Here is a 20,201-nt window from a genome sequence, read left to right as displayed (position 1 = left end):
ACCTTCTCGCGTCAGGCCACAGCTCAGATGGAGGAGAAGATCCAGGAGATCATTCGCAGCAGCTCCCCGGAGAGCGTCCTCCCTCTGGCAGACGGAGTGCTCGGCTTCGCCCATCACCAGATCATTGAACTGGCCCGCGACTGTCTGGAAAAAAGCCGGCTGGGACTCATCACATCCAGCTACTTCTGCGAGCTCACCGACAAGCTGGAGAGGCTTGTTCAGGAGGTGAGAGCATCCTTTAAAACCAAACGCATGTTTGTAGCTGGTAGACTAACGGCCTCATGCACACCAAGCCCAGACTGGTTGTCTGATGTTTATCTCGCATTTATTAATACATAAGGTGTCACATGATGTCAGTCATTCGTCCATGCAAACGTTATTACCTTTAATGACACCTGACTGAGCCGCCTCGTTCCCCAGCCTCAAACACTTTATGACAAATAACTATTAATATATCTGTAAGCAGCGATTATCAGGGACCAAAGTGAATCACAGTAGTTTGAATGGCGTTACCCATTCGATGCTTTAGGTCTTGATGTATAAGAATCTTGAATTCCAACATTTTTATCTCAGTTGGTTAATGCATTATTGATGTGTAAGCTTTAGTACATCACTCTGGTGTGCTTCCAAGAAATCACATAATTATCAGACTCAAATTTTCTTGAATTTGGATTTTTACATCGAGAGACACAGCTAGAAGCTTGTCCTGCGAGACGTCTAAACAAAGATGAGGATGACCTTTACTTTGAAAAAGATGGAAGGAAACGTCTTTTAGCTTTGGAGTATCAAACCGTGCCTCTCGTGTCCTGAAGTAGATCGAGCATATACGAGGGAGACTGTCCCGCAGCTCGCTTATCAGCTGATGAAAATCTCCCCACATTGGACGCCAGATCAGATGCACGGTGTACTTATCCCGTGAAGATTTGTGAGGATGACAAAACGGTCCTGACCGCATGATAACACTGTTTCGCTGCACATTTCAAAAATATCCACAACGGACGGATTAATGACCTCAAACGTAGTGATGAAGAAGCTTAAGCCCTCTTCATGCTCCACAGTAATTGGTTTAAATTTAAGTCATGGTTTTAAGCATCTTACTGTTTAAAAAAAATATTCCCAAAGAGAAAAGAGAGTCTTCAGTTGGTGTTTTTATCAGTTCTCGCAGGCTCCTCCAACCGGCTGGATGAGTAATTCATGAAAACAATGAACCCATTTCTCTTTTCTTTAGAAATGATAACTTTATGTCCAGTGATTGTTTCAAGAAGATAAAAGAGGTGAAATGGGTTAAACTCTTCTTCTATCGTGCAGCAGATGTTCAGAAAACCTTAAACGTCTGTGGGACATTCAGCTTTATGACTTTAGTTTAAATGTAAAATATTAAAGCCTGAAGAGTCATTCTTGCCTTCGATTGCACCGTCTTGACTGATATGATGACCTGTGAAACAGCTGACATCATCTCATATCTTCTCTGGATGGTTGCTCTGTAGTCCACAGAGAGGTCGGAGAGTGAGGAGGTGAATTTCGTCAGAGAGCTGGCGAAGAAAATCCTCATCGTGATAGCGCGACCTGCTCGACTGCTGGAATGTCTGGTACGTTTGTTCCGGTACACTTTTTACATTTACACTCATTTTCTATTTGCTAGAAGAAAATATAAGGTAGAATCACAGTTAATCAACATCATCAACAAGTCGCCCAGCAACACCCAGTGCTGTCATTGGTCAGTATCAATCTTGGCGTAGTTTCTGACAACTGCTATCAAGCAACGAGCTGAGAAGTATGGTGACACGATTTCTTTTCTGTTTGGTTTGGTTTCCCCCGCAGTGCTACAAACATTCAGTATGTAAACGAAGATCGACTGCGGTTTGTCTGCGACTGCTGGCCTTATCTTCCTACCCTGTGTAGTTGGGTGTGATCGAAGACTATACTGTGACCACCTTTCAGAGGGGTCTTAGTACAGCTGTTGTGGTTTGCACCAGACTCATTCCCAGAGTTTCTTTGGGCTAACCTAAATATTACCAGTGAGAAAACACCTTAATACCCTTTTTATTAAAGATGTAACCACTTCAATACAGTTCAAACACCCAGACGGAAAGGACAAAGTTTCAAGGTGAACCTTCACGAGCACTTGTTCTGGGTGGTTGATTTTCAAAATTGTGTTTATTTTGGACAAGCAGGTGTTGCCACATCTGGTTTCTGTTGAAATTGGATTCATTCTGGAGTCTAGGGCTGGGCGATATATCGAGATTTTAATATATATCGATATATTTTCAAACACGATATGGTACGAGACAATATCGTTTATATCGATTTAAAAAAATTTTTTTTACATTTTTTTTTTATGATTTTGATATAGCTTATTTTGTGACAAATTGACTTGAATGTTTTATTTGAGATTTGCACAAATGTTTTGTTATTTGCACAACTGTCAACCTCAGTGGAAAAGTCTGCCTGTTACTGTCTACATTGTATTAATTACAGTGTATTTTAATTTAATTGTTATGCAGGAAAGGGATATTTGTTTTATTTTATTCAAGAAGCATTTTTATTCTATATATGCAGGCAGTTTATTTTTATTTCATTTGTTTTATACATTTTGATATTGTGCAGACCTCTGTTAACAAAGGTACCTGTGTGACATTTGGCACGAGGCTTTGTATTAAAACTGTCTGTTTTTTTAAGGGTTTGCCTCAGAAAAAAAATGAAGCTAACAGAGATGCTATGCTATAATGCTTTGGGGGAAACCCCAATTATGGCACAGAAAAAATATCGAGATATATATCGAGTATCGCCATTCAGCTAGAAAATATAGAGATATGACTTTTGGTCCATATCGCCCAGCCCTACTGGAGTCAGAAAGTAGGTAGACAGGAAATGGGTAGAGAGAGGGGAAGACATGCAGTACAGAGTGAGAGGCTGGGACTCAAACCTGCGCTGCCTGCATGAGGACTACAGCCTCTGTAAATGGGGCCCTGTGGAGCTATCCAGGGCCCCATTATTTTTCCTCTTTGATACAAAGAATGAGTCTGCCCCTTCGAGATTTAACTTTGATTTCCAGGGGCAGAACCTCTAGACGTCATTGGACAGGCATGCTGACAGTCAGAGAATGAAGCATGTGATGTAGGTAGAGTGACAACCAGACAAGAATCAACAAGTCATCACATTAGACCAACTCCCATCTCTTTGTGATTGGTTCGGTATGTTCTGTACCAGTGGAAATGGCCGTGAGTGTGAGAGGTGTTGCTCCCATTTACAAGAGTATGGGAATGGCTGGCCAAGCTTAAAACAAAAGGGACTTTAACATGTTTGTAGGATGATAGGGTGTCACATGATGACTTGAAACTTTGAAGCTTCATCGTAATATTAGTGCTACCGAGACTCTACAGGGCTTTTTTTTGTCTTGAAATATTCATAGCTCAGCAGAAGCTAGTTTCCAAGTATAAGACCTCAATAAATTCACATAATGCTGCCTACAAATAGCATAGCAGCTGAACAGTCAAGTATCTCTATTAAGAGTTAGGTGTGTCTGTCAACCTTGTATTTTCCAAATGGTCAATGACTTCAAATGAAATGGTAGGTGATTTGTAAACAGATGTCCAAAACTACAGAATCTTTACTCTGCCAAAGTAAATACACTAAAAACATTTAAAAAATTGATGTTGATGTTGTGTTTGGATTTTTGTTTTGATTTTGGCTTTACTTACAAGTAACAGAAAAATAGTTTACCGTAAAACTTTAAACAATAGCCAAGTCCCAATTTGCCGCCAGTCCCAATTATCCGCCAGGTGTAGCAAAACTTTTTTTGTATTAAACGCCCATCCCAAATAAAGACCAGGTCAAACATTGTTTTTCTGCAAAGCAACTGCACCTCCTTTTCTCGGTCATAGAAGATGACTTGGCAAAGCCTGCTGGATGGAAGGTGAAATGTTTTTCAAGAACCAAGAAAAGAAAGTCCACTGTTCTTGATTCAGGGGGCGGGGTTTGAGTGAGGAGAGAGAGACTCCCCCTGGCTTTAATAGGTAGCAATGTTGCATTATATTAATGTACACTGCTTTGACTGTTATTTTATATCCAGTTTGACAAAAAGATTTTCGTTTTTTTTTTTAAAGAAAAGAAGAAGTCAGTGCACCACTCTGCCCAAGGTAGAACATGTGCCATGAGCCAAATATCAGCCATCACCATGGCAGCAAAAATCAGACTGGAAGACACAGATTCAGAAAACCAGAAGAATCCTTTTAACAGAGTAGAAATTCCTTCGTGCAGAGGTGAACTGAGCTGGTGATCAGAATAAAGGTTTATCTAACATTAGCAGCTGGAAGTGAAGCGAAGGAGTTGAGAGTATGTGAGCCGAGAGAGCCGCTGCAGCCAGGTGAGTAGTGCAGATAGAGGAGGAAGAGGTCATTCCTGTCTTCAAACACCTGCACACATTAATACTGCAGTAGATAGCAGCCGAGGACTCAAGGATCCTCATATGGAGGACACGGGAGTCCAAAAAGTTTCCTAAAAAATATCCATCGAAAAAAACTCAGTTAACTCAGTTAAATTTGTGCATTTGACGTCCTAGCTCAAAAAGGCTCCTTACTCAGTAAACACAAAATGTTTTTTATTACTTATTCTTGGCTTCATAAAACATGAAGCGAAGTGTCTCCCACCCTTATTTGTTTCTTTTTTTCTACTCATTGGTTTTTAGTTAGACAAAATGTTGTTTATCTTTAATAGAAAGTTTACTTTTGTCCTCCTTTTGTGCACCAAATGTGCAGAGATACAAATAAAGAGAATAGAAATAAACCACAGTCATTTCAAAGGGGACATAGTATGAAAGATATAACATTTTGTTTGCTGTGGCGTGCCTAAAACTGTGGCCTAAATCTGGCTTATATGAACAGAGCTGGAAAGACATGATTTGAAAATTTTGCTTTTTTATTTTTAACTAAAACATGCCCCAGACATTTCATCAAACACTCAGTATTTAAAAAAAGAACATCATTTCTTCTTTAAGGTACAAAAGTGTTAATTTTGTAGTAAAAGTAAACAAATATGTTGGTTTTATGAAAAGAGAGGTTGTTGTGTGGTTAAACGATGCCTGAAGGTTTATGCTGTACAGTTTATGCAAACGCTGTGCTTTCAGGAGTTTGACCCAGAGGAATTTTACCACCTTTTGGAGGCGGCTGAAGGACACGCTAAAGAGGGCCAGGGCATCAAAACAGACATCCCCCGTTACATCATCAGCCAGCTGGGACTCACTCGAGATCCTCTGGAAGGTACAAGATGCTCTGAGCTCAAAAACATGATCCAGTGACATAAAATAATGCAATATCAAACAGTGGTCATTGAAAGTGGGTTTTTCGGCTACATGGAGTTTCTGTTGCGATGAAAAGTTGTTTAGGGAACTAAAAGACAAAGAAACTCCTACTAATGTCTTGTGCCAAACAGATTGTCTATCTAATGACCCACCGTCTCTCCAGATTCAGTAACCAATGACATTCATTATGACTAATTAGAAAGGAATGGCCTCCCCACAGACCGCGTTCAGATCCCTGCAGACTGGCTCGTCAGCCAGTCTCTCCCAACGGTTCCCCCGGGCGCCGCCCGCGTTTCGTTTTCCCGGCGCCTCTCGTGCCTGAAGCAAACCTCAACGGAGGGACAGATGTTAAATGGCAGCAGAAATGAGTTTTACAAGCCCTCTGGGGACAAGACTCCCCCCCTTTTTTGTCGTTAGCATTGCTGCGCGCATACAGACAAAAGACGCAAGGCGGTTTTTAATGAGCACTTGTTCTAGAGTGGTGATTTTCAAAATGAGCTTCAGAGATGCTATTACTGTAGAGTAGCGAAATCCAGATTTGTTTTCCAGCTCATTTATTCTCAGTTCAGGTTATGTTGAAGTCAGCACCGCAAAGCTAACTGGTGAATAAGGTCTCAGATCTGCTGTTTTTTGATGGGGTTCAAATGTGCTGAGTTTTCCCTATTTATGCTACTTTTGATAAGAAACTGCACCTCGTATGCGTTTGTGAGCTCCACATGAAGTTACATGTTTATAATGAATTTAACGGGCAAAGTTTAGATTAAAACCAGATCATCTTTCTTTATTTCTTTTCTTTTCTGTTTCATCTGTGTAGAAATTGCTCAGCTGACCAGCTGTGACAGCGGGATCGCAGAAACCCCAGAAACAGATGACTCTGTAAGCTCTTAGAAATTGATCATCATATTGATTTAAGTTGTCTGTTCCTCAGGCCAAGGTGTCAAATTAAGATTTGTCTCCTCTTTTTTGGCCTCAGTCTCATAGCCTCAGTTCGACCCTGAGGTGCCGAAGGAAACCCTGCGAACTGGACTTTGAGCTGGCAAAACTCATTAGCAATGGTGCCTATGGGTAAGAACTCTCCGTCTGGTGGTCTGAACTGACACACGACGGCCAGTCGTTTCAATGGCTGACCTGACGGATGAACCTTTACTTCCACAGAGCCGTTTATTTAGTTCGACACAAGGAAACAAAGCAGCGGTTCGCCATGAAGAAGATCAACAAGCAGAATCTGATATTGAGGAATCAGATACAGCAGGCCTTCGTGGAGAGGGATATCCTGACCTTCGCCGAGAACCCTTTCGTTGTGTCCATGTATTGCTCCTTTGAGACGCGGCGGCACCTCTGCATGGTCATGGAGTACGTTGAAGGTAAGTTGAGGGAGATGTGCGCAACTTGAATTCAATTTCACTTATATAGCGTCTATTACAACAGAAGTTGTCTCTAGCCGCTTTCCAGAGACCCAGAACATGACCCCCGAACAATTATTACATAAACATAACATAAACAATGGCAGATAAAATGTCTTAAGCCAAACAGTGGATAGGAAACTCCCCGTTAGGAAAGAAGAAACCTTGAGCAGGATGTGGCTCATAAGGGGGGACCCTCCTGCTAATAATACATTACAGTAATCTAGTTAGAAGATACAAACGCGTGAATTAGTTTTTCCGCATCACTCTGGAAGAGGATTTTCCTAATCTTTGTGTTTTTACGGAGTTGGAAAAATGATATATGATTTAAACGACAAATCCTGATCGAAAACAACCCCAAGGCTCACAGTTGAATGGGATGCCATCACAACGCCATCTAATCCCTTCCTAAAATGCTTGGGTCCAAAAATAATAACCTTTGTTTTATCTGAATTTACAAGCAAAATAAATCTGGACATCCAGTCCTTGATGTCCCTAAGACATGCCTGAAGTTTAGCTAATGGTTCTGTTTCATCCGGCTTCATACACAAATAGAGCTGCGTATCATCAGCATAGCAATGAAAGTGTATGCCGTGATTCTGGATTATACTTCCCATGGGCTGCATGTATAAACTGAACAAGATTGGCCATAGCACAGAACCCTGCGGAACACCATAACAGACCCTCAACTGTTCTGAAGAAACCTTGTGTACAGGAACAAACTCGAATCTGTCAGATAGATATGATTTAAAATAACCTAGAGCTGTCCCATTATTCCCAACAACATGCTCTAACCTGTGCAGTAAGATGCTGATCTACAGTGTCAAAAGCAGCACTGAGGTCCAGTAGAACCTGTATGGACACTAATCTCTTATCTGAGGCCATAAGAAGGTAATTTGTGACTCCAACCAGTGCTGTCTCTGTGCATTTATGCATTCTGAAACCTGACTGAAAAACTTCAAATAGATCATTTCTATACAAATGGTCACATAACTGGCTGCAACTAGCTTTTCCAGAATATTGATACAAATGGGAGATTTGAAATTGGTCAATAATTAGCTTTAATGTCTGGGTCAAGAGAGGTTTTTTTAAGTAAAGGTTTAATTACTGCAACTTTAAAAACCTGTTGTACACATCCTTAGTGTAGGGATGAGTTGATCTGGTCCAGTATTGTCGTACCAATAAGTGACTTTTTTTTTTTGAGTACTTGAGACAGGATGGGCTCTAACAAACATGTGGATGATTTAGCCCTATTGACAACTGAGGTCAGCTCAGGGAGGTCTATAGGATCATAACCGTTTGGAGTCAAGTCAGAGCCTAAGGAAGTCGCTAAAGCTGAAGAAACGCCCACAACCACTACCGGGTGGGCCTGGTTGATTTCTTCTCTAATTCTGATGATTTTACTGTTAAAGAAACTCATAAAGTCTTCACTACTGAGAGCTGCAGGAATGCATCGCTCCATTTTACGCACTTCTTGTTTCAACACTCAGATATCTGAATTATACCAGGGAGTTAAGCTCCTATGATTAGAGACCCTCTTTATCAAAGGAGCAACTGCATCTAAACCTGAGTGCAGCAAATCTTCAGTGTTACTAACAAGGATATCAACATCTACGGAGGTAGAACCCAGGTCACTGGCCTCACATGCTTCACTATTTTCCACTGTGTTAGGATGAGGGATGGCCTCCCGAAATTTAGCAATAGCTTGATCGGAAAAACTGCTAAAATAATACCTCCTGTTTTGCGCTTCAGCATCGACAATATTAAATTCAAACGATATTAAATAGTGGTCGGATAGGAGGGAGTTTACAGGCGACACTAAGAGATTATCGGGTTTGACACCGTAGGTGAGGATGAGATCAAGGGTATGATTAAAACAGTGCATCGGTTTGTTTACTTTTTGTGAAATGCCCATTGATTCTAGAAGAAAATTAAAAGCTAATTTAAGATTATCGCTGTCAACATCAATATGAATGTTAAAGTCACCCACCATGATGACTTGATCTGTCCTGATCAAAAAATGACATAGGAAATCTGAAAACTCATGCAGAAACTCTAGATAAGCACCAGCAGGGGGCCGGTACACTACCACTAACAAGTAGTACGATGATTATCAGTCACGAGACGGAAGATCTCACACAAATAAGTGCATGTAGACTACTTTCTGTTCCATATTCACGTCACAGACGTAAAAGCATGTATCTCTGTTGTCATTTACAGGCGGAGACTGCGCCACCCTTTTGAAGAACATGGGTCCGCTGCCTGTGGACATGGCCAGGATGTACTTTGCAGAGACCGTCCTGGCTCTGGAATATCTCCACAACTACGGCATCGTCCACCGGGACCTCAAACCTGACAAGTGAGTCCCCATCACTGAGGTCAGACGCATCATTTTGACATCTGTAACGCTCAGGGAGTGGAATAAAGTCATGGTGGAGCTAAAAGAAAATGAGTAAAACACTCTAAATATGTTTAATGAACTTTTGTTTGTTTGTTTTTCCTTTTTCTTGACACTAAGCCGGTGTAGCAGCATGAATACACTACAAGTGTACTACAAGTGTCTTTTTTTTCACCCCCTCCTCTCAGCTTGCTGGTGACTTCCATGGGTCACATCAAGCTGACAGACTTCGGGCTCTCCAAAGTCGGGTTGATGAACATGACCACCAACCTGTACGAAGGACACATTGAGAAAGACGCCAGGGAGTTCTCCGACAAGCAGGTGACCCCTGCTACTGATACTACTGCTGAACTTCAGCAAAGCGTTATCTGTGTATATATATTATACACGTTTCCTTCTGTGCAGGTTTGTGGGACTCCAGAGTATATTGCTCCCGAAGTGATCCTGAGACAAGGCTACGGGAAGCCGGTGGACTGGTGGGCCATGGGAATCATCCTCTACGAGTTCCTGGTGGGCTGCGTGCCTTTCTTTGGAGACACGCCGGAGGAGCTGTTTGGACAGGTCATAAGCGGTGGGTGTCACCATCTCTCCTCTTCTGTAGTCCAGGCTGAAACAGCTGTTTTATGAATTTGTAGAATAAGATTTTTCCTGCTGAAAGTCAGCAATGTCACCAGTCGTCACGTCGAGTTTAACACCTGACGCAGAGAAGTAGTAGCGGCTGGAGGACGGGGAGTTACAACCAGCAGCCTCTGCAGGAACTCTGAACAGGAAATCGGATAGAAGTTCATATCCTGTTAAATCAGATTCATACAATGTTATCAGACTCAAACATCAGTTTGTTTGTGATCCCCAGCAGCTTCATTTACAACAGGAGCTTATTCAACTCAAGCAATCTGCTTTCAGTTAATTTTACGTGTACATTATTAAGCAGGAGTTAATGAACTTTATTCTTAAATATGTGGTGAATAAATATGCTGTGGTGTTGCCACCAAGGGGCTACATCCGGATAAAATCCAATGAAGACCTTTACATAAATGCAATGAAAATATGACAATAAAACACATTAAAACTAGAGTAAAGTATAAAAACATAACAATAACAGTAATTAAAAAAGAGAATGATGATGTAGTGGTATGTGCCAAAAGCCAGGCAGGCTGGAGATGCTATATAGCTCATGGGGGAAGAGCACTCCCGAATTTAGGACCTGCGACTGCAAAGGAACGATCGCCCCAATGGTTGCTCCATGTGACTTGACAATGGGATATAAATATGAAGGTCAGAGGCCATTACTTGCACCTAAAAAAAATGACAAACTGGGGGCTACAGGACAGCTGGGGTATGATCATGACTCCAAGCATGGCGAGCAGCAGTCTGTACAAGTTGCAGACGATGCAGAGAAGTTTTTATTAATTCCAAATTAAAGGGGATTACCGGAATCGATCCAGGGACTGATGAAAGCATGGAAGGCTGTCACAAGGTCACTACGGCGCAGGGAAGGGCTTGACTCTAGCCATTGAAGTTGAACAAAGCTTGCTTGAGAATAGGGTTGACCTGTTTTATCAAATTTTAAACTGCTGTCTCAGGTCACACCCAGATTTTTGACCTCATGGTTGAATTGAGGGGCCGGAACATCAAGACCCAGAGCAGAGTGGATACGGCACTGCTGGGCCACTTGGAGGGAGCAAACAGTATACGTTTCAGTTTAGAACTCATTCAAATGGAAATAATTTGTTACAACCAGAGTTTGATGTCATCTAAGGGGCAGTGGATGGATCAAAATCTGTCTGAGGAACTGGACATAACTGACAGATGAACGGACATTATGATATGAAATAACTGATCCGAAAGTCAAAATGCACAAGGAAAATGAAAAAGTGCCTAAAATGGATCCCTGTGGCACATTCGAAGGGCTGAAGAAGAGGAAAGGTCATTGATCATGACAGAAAAACTCCTGTTTGTCAAATAGACCTAAACCACTGTGGAGGTCCTCGGAGGTCCCTGAGTAGTCAACAGTATCAGATGCTGCGGTGAGGTGCTGCATCACCAGCACAGGAGGACGTCTTTCTGGACCATCTGCAGGGAAGATTTGAGGTTCTGGACAGGCGTGTCTCTTCTAAAATCAGGTCTCTTGTCACTGCGAGCGTATTTGCCTGCTGGCATTTGGATTTAGATGTAGACGCTGACGTGGCTGTTACTCCTGCTAAAACCTGACAGCTGCTTCTTTTCTGAATGACTGATTCTCTGCTGACTTAAACGTTTTATATCAGTCACACTGATGACATGGCATCACCCAAGTCAATCCACTGCCTTTTTTTTTGCATTTTAAGATTAAAGTCCATTCTTATTTACATCAGTTTATTGCAAATGAAGTTCCACTTGACGTATCTTGTGCTAATAAAGTAAATTGGGTGGATTTTCTCAGCATCTGTTGAGCTGGTGGGGCACATCAGGAAAAACTCCCCAGCCTCATTGAGATGTGAATTAACTATTTGCATAGTGACCACATGGGCTTCTCAGTTTATTGAAGTCTCAGATTTCCCTGAAGGCCGGCAGACAAACAGATGGCAGCGAGTGGGTTTCGCTCAACTCAAGACCATGAGTGCAGTTGAAACATTACGATGGTGTTACTTTTGTATTCCCATGGCGATGGTGCAGAGATGATGCTCATCCCGGAAACGGGGAGGTGTTGTGTCGTCGTCATCAGCGCCGCTGCTGAGATGAATCGTCTCTGTACTCGGAGAGCGGCCTGTGCATGTGTGACATGAAAACAAATGACGTGCCATGACTGATTTGGTTTGCTCTCAATCAAACTGCGTCGAGCAGGTGAGAGTGACTGTTAATTAAAGAGGCCTGAACACACTCTATGCGCGCTGCCGTGGCCTCGGGACGCACATACATATTCATAACTCGACCAAATTTGATTAAAATGGAGGACAAACGGCTCCCAGAGCTGCTGGACAGAATTGACTCGATTACTGCATACATGTGACGCTTGTCTCGAAAACCCTAAGATTCCTCCTGCAGGGTTGCTTTTAAAATAGTTTGTCAGGTTTGTGATACAAATTAAATGCATATAAAACAAGTTAAGGAAAAAAGCTCACATAAGCACGTGAAAGAAAATAAATTTCGGAACTGAAAGCTTCGCCGCTGCAGAGGAGAGCCTGCACCGCCACCTTGTGTTCGGTGGTGGAGTTACGGAGTGACACAAACGACAAGTATTAACGGCAACTAAGCCCCGGACTTGTGCCTTGAAACCATAAACTGGCCTAACCTCAGCTGCAGTGATGCATGTCACTGATCCTTTAAACCTCTGTTTTGATGAACTTTGGATGAAACGTTAAAAATATACACACTCTTAGTGGTTTAAAACAGGCATTAAAGTTAGATTTGACTTTAAACAAAACTGCTTTCAAGGTTTCAGGCTGTTCACTTGATCTGATAAAAGTGTATACGATCAATTTGAATGAAAAGTTAGTTAGAGGTTATTCGTCCTATCGTCACCTACAGACCCACTATGACACCTGACACATTAAACTGGGTGTCGTGGATAGATGGATGATATTACAAGCACAACATCATGATAAATGTCCCTCCAGGAGCCATCAGTCTGCCACATCCATCAGTCACCCAGGCGTAGAGAACGAGTAACATCTGTGATATTAAAGTGCAGCTCAGAGGTAAACGCCCCTGTTGGATTAAAGGCCAGGAAACTGTGGCTAAAACTAGGATTTCATCTATGTGTTTTGATACTGGTGCTAAAATAACAGTCGTCTTTAAGAAGCTTCAGTGAAATCCCAGGTCTTCACCTGCACAATGGGCACACAAGCAGGAAAGCTGGTTTCATCTGGTAAACTGTGGAGTTCATGCAAACGTGGAAATGAAACCTGCACACGGTGCTGACGGCACTAAAAATAAAAAAAGACCAACTTACTTTATCTAGAAAACCTCTGTGTTTGAGATGAATCTTTGAGCAGTTACAACCAAACGATAAATGCGTGAGACGTCTAAGCTTCGACCAGATGAGTGAGAAACTGTCCAACTCCTTCTTAAAACTTGAGCCTCTGACCAGATATGCGGTGTGAAGTGAGAAGGATCTCAGCTGTAATGGGACGATGATCATTGGTGTCGTGATTTTTACACTTTAGAGTGACTCCCGGTGGACTTCCATTACACTTTTTCACAAAGGAAAGCAGAAATTGTTGCAGTGGTGCTGCTGCAGGAGGCCCGGTGTTTGCAGGGTTTGGCGAATGGGTGTAATTCTCCTAAAACGTCGTCCTGCAAGACAAAGAAGAAGAAGATCCCAACTTGTAGGAAGATTGGTGGAAACATCCATTACAAGAAGAATTCAAGCTGCAAGCAGCGATGAACGGGCCCTCGCACTCATGGCCACCGTCCCCCATAAGCATATCAGAAATGACACCACCCACGACTTTCTGTTCTGCGCTGTTGAGCCGTTAGGCCACGCCCAGTAATGCAAACCATTAAATATCTAATTTTTCACCAGGCCTGGCTTGCGTGCAAAATTGGGTGACTTTTGGGGCACGTTTAGGGGGGCAAAAAGGCCCTCCTTTCGTCAGAAGAAAGAAAGAATAAAGAACAATTCCTACAGATACAATCCCACTGTAAGTGCTCGGGCCCTAATAATCAATAAGTAAATTTAAACATATTATAAAACAAACATGTGAGGTCATGGGATGATTAGTAACTCAAGTAAACTTTAAAAACCTTTTCAGAATAGTGTGAAATCACAACACGAGTTTATATATTGTATTTTATTACATATCAGAGTAACTAAACACTATACTGACATACTTCAGGACTTTAGATTCTTGTTGGACTGGAAGAATTAAAATTGTATACTTTTGAGTGTGTCTGACGGATTTGACACAAATCAAGTTCTAAAGTGAAGCATGTTTATTTTTTTTAAGTGTTTTTATTTAAAACCTGTTCCTTTACATGGTTAAATAGCTAAGATCCTTCTCTACAGAAATATACAGTTCCAATGAATATAGTGTGCATTTAAAAAAAAAAATACATTTTAAAACCTGTTTTGTCCCTTATCTCAAGAATCCCTGATCTATAAATATTTGAATGACCATTGATGGCTCTGTTGGGTTAGGGCCCTTCACCTTTTTCCAGAAATAGTCACGAAGCTGTAAGTACCTGTAGAAGTCCTGCTGATCAAACCCATATATTTGACATAGATTATCAAAGCTATTAAGCTCCCAGCAACAATACATATCCCAACAATAATGCATATAGAAGTGATACCAAATACCAAAACTGTATCTGTGATCTTGCACTGCTGGTATAAAATCAGGATCATATGCCAGCCATCTGAGTAGTTTAACCTGGTTTTGGAGTTGGACATTTTTAATCACTTTTACCCATACTTTTTTTTTTTTTTTAATGATTTTTTTATTGGAAATAATTTCACAACAGTAGTAAAGCAAAATAACTGGGAATACTTCCATCCTTCCATTTTTCCCATCTTTTTATATCCCTCCCACATTCCCATCCCCAACCCAGCACTCACAACAGACCCAGAGACAAGAGAAACAACCAAGTACAGTATAAAGAAAAAGAGAAAAAAAAAACACAAATAATAATAATGATGCTACTCATTTTATTTTTAATGCTAGCAGTCTGACTGTAAGCCTACAGATGAGCAAAGGCCTTGCTGGGGAATACCAGATATTTTGTCAGACTTCATAGACATTCGTGGGTTAGCCCAGTGTATAGCAACATTTGAACATTTCAAAAGTGGGCAGCTTACTTACCCATACTTTCAGCAAAAGATTCACCCATTGACACTCTCTGTCAGTCTTTAATATCTCCTTTTCCTTGCCAACACGACCAAGTATTGGTGTATATATTAGATAACTCCATGGTCTTTCATTTAACAATGTACGATGGATTACACCAATATAGAAGGGGTCTCAACTGAGCAGATAGATAATAATCCCTTAAAGATAGGAGTCCCATTTCCCCCCTCTCTCCCGGCAGCTGGAGGATAAAGAATTTTGCCCTTGGTCTTTTCTCTTTCCGGCACGTCCTGTAATAGCATCCATCTTATGCCAGGGGTTCATATGGGAACGTTATTGAGAAATGCTGCCCTCGTGTGCATGGAAGTGGGACTTCCACATACGCAGAATAAGAGTCACGTGTTGGTGGAGATAACTGACGGCTTTCATTGTGTTTCCAGATGAGATCAACTGGCCTGACGGAGAGGACGCTCCCCCTCTTGATGCTCAGGAGCTCATTACCCTGCTGCTGAGGCAGAACCCTCTCGAAAGGATGGGCACAGGTGAGAACAGGATGTGTAAAGAAAGTGGAGCAGCAGGTGAGCCTGCGAAGACTACAACATGCCGTCATAAATCCTCGCGTGCCACCTCAGCAGCTCGTATTGTTCCAAGTCAGCGGGAACTAAAATTGAGGTCATCCCGCAGAAGAACAGGTTATCCCGCGGCCTGCTGAACTCCCCGTTTGATCAATTGCAATTATTTCCTTGCTCGTCCATGAATCCAATTCCATGCATGATGAGGCAGATTGAGGGTGTATATCTGCAGACTGTAAACGTGACTGCGACCCACTACAGAAGCTTTCAATCAGTTTGATGCTGGTTCAGTCGGGGGACGGCCGGACCTCTGTGTTCACCCATGCTGCTGTTTTACAAAAGGTCACAAGCAGGAAGCTGCATAATTTATAGCTGTGACATGAATTTGGCCCACAGCCGTGAGGGAAAAGGGAAGCACGGCGTAAGCGTTTTTCTTGTTGTTTTTTTTCTCTCCTGTCTTCAAATGAGCTGCTCAGATGATTTGTACTTTTAGTTACACATTTGTCCTGGAAATGTATCTTTTCTCCACCTGCAGGAGGAGCTGCTGAGGTCAAGCAGCATTCGTTTTTCCACAACCTGGACTGGAACGGCCTCCTGAGGCAGAAGGCCGAGTTCATCCCTCAACTCGAGTCAGAAGACGACACGAGCTACTTCGACAGTGAGTCAACAAGAACAACTGGACTTTGATCATTTACTCACCGTCACAGTTGATGCTCATTATTTGTTAAAAGTGCTTTCTGTGTGACTCTGGATTCTAAGACCTCAATGACGTGAGCTGGTGTTGCTGTTGACATGCAGGTTGGCTGGTTCCTTAAAAATCGAAACTCAAACACCTTTAAGAGGTGATTTACAGAAAATAAGAGACTCCTGAAAACACCAAACTAACTCTGTGATAAATGCGTCAGACTTACACTGTTGTCGGGAGATTGTAATAATGAAGCCAGGATTTATTTTCATGATTTGAAAATCAGTCCGCAATCAAATCCGTTAATTTCCATCCGAGTGAATTCTCCTCTTTTTCTTCTAATAAGGAGGAACATTTTATTTTTTTGTTGCAATGCTCAGAGCTTTAAACTAACTCTGTGTACAGAGACTTTAGTCCTCACCCAGGCGAGTCCTGACCTGAAGCCCGTCGCTGCCCATCTTCCTACCCCGTCACTGTCAAAGGTCAAAGTTTGTATAAAGATTGACGCTGTTATTGTTGAGTAGTTTGAGGCATTAAAAATATAAACAATGGTAACCATTTTCTAGACAACTGTAGGTTTTTAGAGAACTATGTATGAAAACATCTCGCATCTAAAGGAGTCAATTAATCCCTGGAAATCTGCGTGACCTCTGACGGCGTTGAGAGGTTGCCGTTTACACTTGCCCAGCTCTTACCTCACCCTGTCAAGGGAGTGATCTGTAATAACTGAACGCAAAATGAACATAAGCCTCTCATCTCTCCCAGCTCGCTCTGAGAGGTACCATCACCTGGAGACGGAGGAAGAGGACACAAACGACGAGGACTTTAACATGGAGCTGCGGCAGTTCTCCTCCTGCTCTCACCGATTCTCCAAGGTGCGTCCCTAATCTCCCTCCTCTTTTTTCTGCCCTCAGTCTAACACGTAGGGCATCGTCGTTAACGAACGAGACATCAGGGATGTAAATGATCTGAAGTTCTCATCCATCTTCATCATTACGTCTCAATCGAGACAAACAAGCATTTTTGACATGTGCGTCTAGAAGCTCGTCCTTCAGCCCCCAACAGCACCAAGCCTTGATTTTGGCTTTGCATAAATTTTCCTCTTGTAAATGAGATCTGCTTTTATGTGGTAATGCGTGACAGCAGACACGGTACAGTCGTGCAAGCCGGGAGTCATGCTGCATTGCAGTCGGCTCCCCGCTCACAACAAAACAAAACATTACGGAGTGCCTCACAAAGCACCAGGGTGTCCCAGTGGCAGTGCGGCACCACACTGAATCCTTTCCAGAAACATGAGATCTGCGTAACGCAGATGGCTTAATGTGAACGTTGTAATCTCTGCAGAAAACTGTACATTCTTTGCTGATTTCTGTTTAAATATCTGCGTTTTAAAACTGAAATGCGCATCTGTAGCCTGTCTGCAATGATGTGAATGTTGGTGTGTGGTCGACAGGTTTACAGCAGCCTGGATCTGTCTCGTGGGCATCTGGAGGAGAAAGGAGAGATGGAGGAGAAGAAGAGCGAGAGCCCGCTGACTGTGGACTCTCTCAGCTGGACACCAGACTTTGCTGAAATGTATGAGGATTTCCACCTTTGGTTCAAACATATCTGGTCTCGAATTAAAATGAAGCACAGTATTGAAGATGAGTCCGGTTGTGTCTTTGATCCAGGCCCTCGCTGTCCCACTCCACCGACACAGACAGCTTGAATCAGGGCTCTCGTCCCAGTTTGCTGCCAAAGTTTGCCATCTCGGCTGAGAGCGAAGGAGACGACACCTCGGGCCTCGGTGACCCCAGCAAAGCATCTTTCTCCATCGGGGAGCTGGCGCAGGAGGAGCCTGACGCCACTACTCCTGGCAGCACCCACAGCGGAGCCACGCTGTCAGGTAGGAACTACAAATGCTGGAGTTACATGCAGCCATGCAGAAGCAGTGACACAATGACATCCTATAACCTACTTACTGTACTTATTATAGTACAGGGGTCGGCAACCCGCGGCTCTAGAGCCGCATGCGGCTCTTTAGCGCCGCCCTAGTGGCTCCTGGAGCTTTTTCAAAAATGTTTCACCTTTTTTGCCTTTTTTTCCCCTTTTTTTTCTTTTTTGCTTCTTTTTTTTCTTTCTTTTTTCTCTTTTTTTTCTTTCTTTTTTCTCTTTTTTCCTTTTTTCCTCTCTTTTCTTGTTTTTTTTCTTTTTTCTTCTTTTTTTCCTTTTTTTCCCTTTTTTCTTCTTTTTTTCTTCCTTTTTTTCTCTTTCTTTGTCTTTATTTTCTCTTTTTTTCTCTTTTTTTCCTTTTTTTTCTTTGTTTTTTTTCTTTTTTCTTCTTTCTTTCCTTTTTTCCACTTTTTTTCTTCCTTTTTCCTTTCCTTTTTATTCTCGACATTTCGACTTTTTTCTCAACATTTCGACTTTTTTCTCAACATTTCGACTTTTTTCTCGACATTTCCACTTTTTTCTCAACATTTGAACTTTTTTCTCGAGATTGTACTTCAACATTAATCTGAACATTTTGACTTTTTTCTCTAAATTTTGACTTTTTTCTCCACATTTTGACTTTTTTTCGACATTTCTCCTTTCACCATTTGTCTTCATTCTAAGGCTGATACAAGACCTTTCATTTTTTACGGCTCCAGACATATACGTTTTTTGTGTTTTTGGTCCAATATGGCTCTTTCAACATTTTGGGTTGCCGACCCCTGTTATAGTAACTGCAACCTTATCGTGCACAAATCTGTTTTAAAGTCGACACAATTTCAGAATAAACCAGGTTCTTAGAAATAACCGGAATACAAAGACCAGATCCAACGACTTCTGTCTCGACGGAGGCCCCACAGGCTTCCTGGAGGGCTTCAAGTCTGATGTTGATTCTGGTTCTGGGTGGGATTTTAATGGTCCTCATCGGGAGTGGCATGTTGGGACTTAAAATTGTGACATTTTAGACTTAAAAAAAAAAAAGGTCCAATGTGTCATCAAGATGAATTGTTCCCCAACCTGCAGCGACACAGCTGCAGCAGAGCTCCTTTTAGTTTCCTACAATACATTTCTCTTGGTTTTGAATGCTGAATCGTTTGTGGATCGGTTGTGTAATTTACAAATCTGTCTGGTTCTGGATGCAAATCCAGAGGACAAAATCTTTGTATCAAAGAGGAAAAGCCAGGCTAGGCCCTCCTAGTTTTATTTCTAGCCTTTACCTTCATTCACCCTAGAAACTGAACCGAGACCCGAGTCCATAATTGTCAAATTTCCTCATATTTTCTCTGGGTTGCTTTATTTGCATTGGACATTGAAAACCTAGCTCCATGCACGTCTTCTGTAATTAATAGGAAGCTTCTCAGAACATCTGGATCAGCTGACACCCAAAGGTGAGGGTGCGGTGAGCCCGGACGGTACCAATCATGCTTCTACAGACCAGGGCCCTCAGGCTGCCATTCTAAGACCAGACAGCGCTGCATCGAAGCCCGGAGCTGTGGCCAAAGTCCCCAAATCCGTGTCAACTGGAGCTCTGTCCCTGATGATCCCCGGAGGTGAGTGATGGACACCACTGGCGTCCAGATCGTAAACTTACAGCCGCCTTCTGTCAAATTCTAAGATTTTACACATCAGGGATGTAAAAAAAATAAGATCAGTGGTCTTTACCGGGTCATAACTGGGAAAAGATACACTCATGAAAACAAGGACAAACGGACTCAAACACAGCTTTTATCTAACAGCAATAACCACTCTTAACAAAAAAAGAGCCCAATGTGCAATAACAGAAAAAAATGATTGTATGCTGATGAAAGTTCTTGTAATGTCCGTATGTTGATGTGTGGAGGGGTGAATGTGTCTAGATATATATATTTATTTTATTTGTTTTTATTTCATTTTATTGATTTATTTTTCAGTTATTTTATTTTGATATGATGTGCTGACTGGAGAGCACTTTTAATTTCGTTGTACATAGTGATAATGACAATAAAGATCGATCTATCTATAAAGTCCCTCTCTACCAGATTATCACCGAAACCTCATATTTGTTCTTTAGAAGTATACATTTTTACATTTTTTTTTTATTTTAAGATTTTGAGGCTCTAGTGGTCTTT

At 42.0% G+C, this 20,201-nt stretch overlaps 1 protein-coding gene across 13 annotated transcripts in view; it reads left to right on the top strand.

The window, feature by feature from the left end:
• Positions 1-20,201, top strand: part of mast4 (microtubule associated serine/threonine kinase family member 4) — a 155,253-nt gene that overhangs the window by 121,945 nt on the left and 13,107 nt on the right. For all 13 annotated transcript variants that reach the window (XM_061733943.1, XM_061733942.1, XM_061733941.1 and 10 more), the window contains 15 exons: positions 16-225; positions 1,488-1,589; positions 5,126-5,258; positions 6,114-6,175; positions 6,273-6,364; positions 6,455-6,663; positions 8,923-9,061; positions 9,289-9,421; positions 9,506-9,671; positions 15,306-15,407; positions 15,973-16,095; positions 16,888-16,997; positions 17,576-17,697; positions 17,793-18,007; positions 19,443-19,643. In XM_061733943.1, coding sequence (XP_061589927.1) covers positions 16-225; positions 1,488-1,589; positions 5,126-5,258; positions 6,114-6,175; positions 6,273-6,364; positions 6,455-6,663; positions 8,923-9,061; positions 9,289-9,421; positions 9,506-9,671; positions 15,306-15,407; positions 15,973-16,095; positions 16,888-16,997; positions 17,576-17,697; positions 17,793-18,007; positions 19,443-19,643 — 2,119 coding nt within the window. The remainder of the gene's footprint in view (positions 1-15; positions 226-1,487; positions 1,590-5,125; positions 5,259-6,113; positions 6,176-6,272; positions 6,365-6,454; positions 6,664-8,922; positions 9,062-9,288; positions 9,422-9,505; positions 9,672-15,305; positions 15,408-15,972; positions 16,096-16,887; positions 16,998-17,575; positions 17,698-17,792; positions 18,008-19,442; positions 19,644-20,201) is intronic.

The sequence above is a fragment of the Cololabis saira genome, chromosome 11 (genome assembly GCF_033807715.1).
Source record: "Cololabis saira isolate AMF1-May2022 chromosome 11, fColSai1.1, whole genome shotgun sequence".
In the NCBI taxonomy this organism is placed as follows: domain Eukaryota; kingdom Metazoa; phylum Chordata; class Actinopteri; order Beloniformes; family Belonidae; genus Cololabis; species Cololabis saira.
The sequence above is the reverse complement of the archived record's forward strand: the minus strand, read 5'-3'. Positions and strand labels throughout refer to the sequence as shown.